Source organism: Macaca mulatta, chromosome 2, assembly GCF_049350105.2.
Source record: "Macaca mulatta isolate MMU2019108-1 chromosome 2, T2T-MMU8v2.0, whole genome shotgun sequence".
Lineage (NCBI taxonomy): Eukaryota > Metazoa > Chordata > Mammalia > Primates > Cercopithecidae > Macaca > Macaca mulatta.
The window spans coordinates 194,493,164-194,499,163 of NC_133407.1; the positions used below are offsets into that span (position 1 = coordinate 194,493,164).

The following is a 6,000-nucleotide window of genomic DNA, read 5'->3' on the forward strand; positions in this document are numbered from 1 at the left end:
ACGTCTCACAACACATTTTCCCCCCCGGAGATGTTATTGCAATGCACACGGTGCTGCCGCTGCTGCTGTTCTCGCCGTCTTGGTAGCTCGCTCCCAGGCTCTCACACACTTTTTAAAGACACACGGATATGATGATGGTGGGAAGAGGGGGAAAAGAAAAGGCGACCCGAAAAGGGGGAGGTTAAAGAGATGACAAGAGATGGAGAGGGTCGGTCAAGAGCGTGATGTGGGAGGTGGCTGGTGGGGGTTGTCGGGAGGGTGGAATGTTCAGAGAGGCACAAGTTGCCAGCCAAAAGGCGTGGGAGGGGGATGCCGGCGGGGATGGAGTGAGATGAAGGAAGCTCAGGTGAATGAAAAGGCAAAAGGTGCCGCGTAACGGGCTGACTGCTGGGAAGGCAGGGCTGAGCCAGCGTTAGAAATTCAAGGGGCTGGTGCAAACTGCCACTGCCCCCTGCCGCACCAGAGAGTAGGGGGAGGGGGTGGAAATCGCTGGGGACAGGGGGACTGGGAGGGGAGAGTGGAAATATGGGGTGGAATGGGGAAGATGGGGAATGGGCGAGAAGTTGATGTTCCCCGCGGCGGGGCGGGGATTACCTTGTAGCAGGAGCCCGCAGACACTGTAGAAGCGGAGAACGGCGCTGCGTTTCCAAATCATGGTCCCTTCTCTAAAGGGCTGGGGAAGGAACCAGGGGGCAAGTAGATGCTGGTGAGCGGGGCACGAGAGTGCAGGGCTCCGCTGGTGTCCTCCTCCCGGCGCCCGCGGGACCTACCGTCCCCGCCGCTGAGGTGTTCGAACCCGCGGACTCGGATCGGCGGCAGCAGTAGCGACAGCGGCAAAGCACCCGCAGAATGGGGTATCGGTGGGCGAAATAGTTTCTTCTCCTCCTCCTCCTGCTGGTGGTGCAGCCGCGACAGCCTGTCTGCCAGGCAGGGGTTTGGAGCTTGCCTTCCTCTCGGCGCGCACAGCAAGTCCCAGAGCCCGCCGGGGCTGCCCGAGCAGGTGGTGCAGGGGTGCCGGGTTGTCGGAGAAGGTGCGGGCGAGGGCTGCAAGGAGTGGGTAGGTCACGGAGGGGAAGGGCTGGGGGAGAGGGGGAGCAAGCAAGCAGCACTGCCGCTCGCACCCGGGGTGTCTCGAGGTCCTGGGAGGGGAGGTAGCAGCGGTGGAAGCAGCGCTAGTGGCGGCAGCGGCGGCGGCAGTGGCGGCTCCCGGATGCTCCGGCTGCAGCGGCGGCTGTAGCGGCAGCGGCAGCGGCGGCGGCGGCAGCGGCGGCGGCAGCTCTAAGGAGCACCAGACACAAGGGCAAGCTCAGAGCGGCGGAGGCCCCGCCCCCACCCTGGCCAGGGACAGACACCGCCCCCCGGCCAATGGAAACACAGCCGCCCGCCAGGTCTGGCCAATGAGAGAAGGGGATGGGTGGAGACAAGCGCCGGGAAAAACAAACAGGCTTCTCAAGGACCCTTCGGGCAGGAAGCACTGAAGCCCCCATTCAGCACCCCCGGCGGATCTCACCTCTTTAAAGATGTCTCGTCCGAACTTGCAGGCGAGACAACTGCCTTCATTAATCAGCGCTCTGCACTCAGGGAGGGTTCAGCCAATCGCCACCGCGAGGGGGCGGGGTTAGCCGTGTCCCCAGCATGTTCTGGAATTCGTGGTTCCTGGGCCAGGTCCTGGGTGCGAGGTTCTTCTGCGCATTTGGACTCCTAGAGCAGATGGTGGCTGCACCTGCCCACTCACCAGCTGCAGTAGCAATCTCTGACGATTCCAGCAGCAAAAGGGAAAGATTGCAGAGGACGTGGGAGAGGCTAAGTATAGAGAGTGGAACACCTACCTGCCTACAAGAACTTGTGTTGCAAAGAAGGAAAAATAAGTGGAGGAAATAATTTTGTTGTTGTTGTTCAGAGATTTTACTTAGTCTAGGCATAAATCTCAGTGGAGCTTGGTGGGTAGCAGTGCTGGCACTGGCATCAGGCAGCCTTTGGTTCAAATAGCATAGCTGTCGCTTCTTGTTGTATAGTGTTTGATGATTTACTTGAACGTTTAAATCTAAAGCCTCCTCAACTGCAAAACGGAGATAATAGTACTTAACTTTAAGAGTTGTAAGGATTAAGTGAGAAAACAGTCATGTTAGCGTAAGTCCATGCAATGCGTACGTACTTTATAAATGGTGACTCTAGCTGTTTAGTGGGATTTTTCTAATTCCGGATAGCAGGAAATCTTAGGCAAGCCTCTTTAAAATGTTTTAACGATAGCCTTACGAGGGGAGAGAGGCAGAAGGGTACTTTTTTAATGGACACAACCAAAAGGGGTCACAGAAACTCAGGAAACTGAAAAGAACCACCTCTATAAATCAACACCCTGAATTGTATCCTTTAGAAGAGGAGACATAAATGAGCAAGACATAAATGAATCAGAAGTTGTGTTTGTAAATGAGCTTAATTCCCAGGGTTTTCCCTATGACCAGTTTTTAATTGGACCAAATTAACAGATGATGGACTGTTTCAGTAGTGTTAAATCAGTCACACCATAAATAAAGTCGGCTTTGTTTGAGAGACTACACAATAGAAACCTGCAAGCAAGAAGACAGAGGTAAAGATGAGAGGCAAGATCAATATTGATGCCCTTCACTCTTTCCCATTTGTTGCTTACTTTGCCACAACCTTTTGCAAATTCAACCCTTGCCTTTTAACTAATGACCCATTCATTTCTCTGCCCACCTTTCTCCCCAGGTTCTCAAAATTAAGGAACAAAATGTCCATAATAAAACTGCAAGCACATTCTTGAAGAAAGATGTGTGAATACCCGTGTTATTGTAGGAGATAGTTGCCTACTGTGAGATTTAGCTGTTAGGAAAGTCAGTCACACAGATAGTGCTATCATTTAAACTATTGTGAGGATCAAAAGGTGAAATTCTAATCATTATTGACTCACGCTTAGGTTTTGTGTCAGGGAGAATATAACAAATGGAAATGCCAAAGAAGTTAGGGTTTTTTTTGTTGAAATGGTAGTCAGAGTTTCTGGGTTCTAGTGCATATCCTGCTTCTAGCTGTGTGACCTTGGGCATATATTCAACTTCCTTGACCCTTGGTGACCTCAACTATAATATGAAGGAGCTGGACTGAATTACTTATAAAGCTACATTGAGCAATAGAAAATCTTTAAGATTGTCATATTCAAAAAAATACCCCATTTGAGCATGAATATATAGGCATTTGTAACCAATACTCTGAAAAAGAGTCTTCTTCTGAGTCTTGTTGATAACCATGACAGCAATTCGGATTTGTACCCTTACATAATTTGTAGCTTTACTACTAAATATGTGGTTCTCAGACCAGCAGCACCAGCAGCACCTAAGAATTTATCAGGATAGCAGAATCTCAGCCCTGCCCCATACCTACGGAGTCAGAATCTTCATTATACCAAGATTTGTAGTGATTTGTACGCACAGAAAGTTGGAGAAGCACTGGTCTTTAACGCTGTTTTGCTACATACTTACCCCCAGAGATAATTTCAGTGGGCGATCTATGAAATGGAAGAACCTAAAAGGCCCAGGGGATTTTTGGTAAATTACTATCTTCAGAAACCCCAGGAATATCCTTCTCATGACAAAAGTAACTCCTTTTGTAAACTATGAAACAGAATGATTAATTTAATTAGATTTTTTTTAAGTTGAAAGTTTGGCTGAGAGTCATGAACTTTCTTGTGATTAAGGGCTCTGTTTAGGCCATACACCCGGGAGAGAAATGTGCACTGATTGCCTCTCTGGGAGATTGCCTATCTGGGAGAAAAATACTGAAAACATAAACTCTGGTCATTTGGATAAATAATGTCAAATTCATGTACAAAGAACAGATAATACTCTATTTTTCAAATAGTCTATTCTTAGATGCTATTACACGATTAATTTAAAAATAGCCAATACTCAGTGTTGTAAGATCTTTGAATATTTTAGAAAAATGTAACATTGTCAAAATGTTATATAGACTTGTACGAATAAATTCATTTCTAAAACTTACAGCAGTTCTGTGAATACAATTAAATATCTTCCAGTATCTTCATTTCATAGGTTTAAGGTTATATTGTCTACATATATCCTCAATGTGGCAGTAAATGTATAAATTAACTGACCCCATAGGAATCATCAATTAATTAGTTTCATAAATTGCCAAAAAATGGCATCTCTCCATGCATCCATATATGCAATAATTTGAAATATTAAACCTGTTAGCGAAATTCTCTTTACTTTCTTTATAATTAAGCTCCATATTCTCTTTCACTTCATGGCAAAAATATTTTTAATATTTAATTAAGTGTTTTAATATACATTATGAAACGAAGAGAAATTAATGCCTTACAAGTAAGTCATTCATTAGTAATTAATGTGTTATATAAAAGATAGTTTATAATTTTTTCTGCCTTGAACAGATTGGTCCTCTTTATATATGCTATCACAGAATAAGATGACAGCCTCCTCCTCCTCTCTCAATAGTACCAAATACAGGTTTTTGTTTTGTTTTGTTTTGTTTTGTTTTTTTAAGGTAGTTATCACAGAGGAGACTGTGCTTAGCTTATATTTTGTGATTGTTTCTACCACAGTTGAAAGTATTGAAATTTATCCTGACTGTGATGATTATGCTTTTTTACCCTTTTTGGAGCCAAGTAAACTGTCTGCAATTTTAATTGTGCTAAAAATATTGAAATGGAAATGGGGAAAACTTTTATCACTATGGATAAATTTTCTGTGATTTAACATGGTTCACCAGAACATTTATATTTCTTTTTTAAAATGCTAAATTTAGGGGAAACATATAAATATTTTTAAATATACAGTCATTCCCAGAACTGAAAATCTAAAAATCCATGCTAAATTTACTCGCATAGCAAATTGACCCTTGTAGTAAATTGACCTAGAAAAACAAATTTCATGGCCTGGTGAAAATGTACACCCTTGTGGAAGAAAATTAGCTTATTGAGTACTGGAAACATTGATTGTCATTCTCCTTGCTTGCTAGCGTTTTAACTATGAGACAATCTGACTGTATTGCAGAAATGTTAAGAATTTATAGACATACTATATAGTATATACATCACAATATAAGTAGTATTATTAATATATATGATGTGTGTATATGGTTAGTGTATGTATTTTTTATATACAAAATGGTTGGTATGGTTGGTATATGTATTTTTTGTATATATTTATAGCAGTACTTACTGCTTTAGATAGTTTTTTAACTTACAATTTTGCTACTGTTTACAAAACATTCAGTGTCCCTCTTCAAAATATGACCTATTGTTTTACCTCACCCCACTCCACATGTCTTATTATTAGAGTTTCATGTTATGTTGATGAAAGTATATAAAAGTAATGAAAATAAATTCACAAATATTCAGAAATTTATAACCTCAAGATGATCTCTTCCTTCCTTTTTATATAGCTACATCAAGTAGCAATATGATCAACATTTTCACCTTCTCTCATTTTAAAATAAGCAATCACAATGTATAGAGTGCAAATGACCTAATGATCTTATGTAGTGTAAATTCTATTTATACTATGATTGAATCTAAATGATCTAAGATATGTGGCCATGATGTACTTTCTTAAACTCATCAAGAAGGATGATTCCTTTCTCTACATTTTCCTCAGAACAAGCACATATTAACCCTAATTCATAGATGATCATATGATCCTTGAGTTTAACAGTAGGTAATATGTAAAATGGAAGTTTTGCAAATAATCATCTGTAAACAGAAACATCCTGAAGATCACTGTCTACTTTTGAACATAATCATACTGAAAATTGACTTTATTAAAAAAAACAAACAATAACAAAAAAAAAACCTCTCACAACAATGACTCTATAGCTATTCAAGCCAATTTTATTCCTGAAACATGTTTTTTTGCATGTGGTGTTTTTTTTTTTTTTTCCATGGAACACTCCTATTGGAGATCATCCTATTTGTCATTTCCTTACATTCCAAAGAGTCTGCCCAAATGT

At 42.2% G+C, this 6,000-nt stretch overlaps 1 protein-coding gene across 2 annotated transcripts in view; it reads right to left on the minus strand.

Annotated features, from left to right (window-relative positions):
• Nucleotides 1-1,308, minus strand: part of CADM2 (cell adhesion molecule 2) — a 1,080,890-nt gene extending 1,079,582 nt beyond the window's left edge. The window contains exons 1-2 of one of the 2 annotated variants that reach the window (XM_077994318.1): nt 771-1,308; nt 595-673 (exon numbers count right to left, since the gene is read on the minus strand). In XM_077994318.1, the coding sequence (XP_077850444.1) occupies nt 595-655 (61 nt within the window). In that variant the 5' untranslated portion in view covers nt 656-673; nt 771-1,308. Of the gene's footprint in view, nt 1-594 lie in introns of both variants that reach the window. The other variant, XM_028844723.2, reaches the window with a different exon arrangement.
• Nucleotides 1,309-6,000: the final 4,692 nt, after the last annotated feature.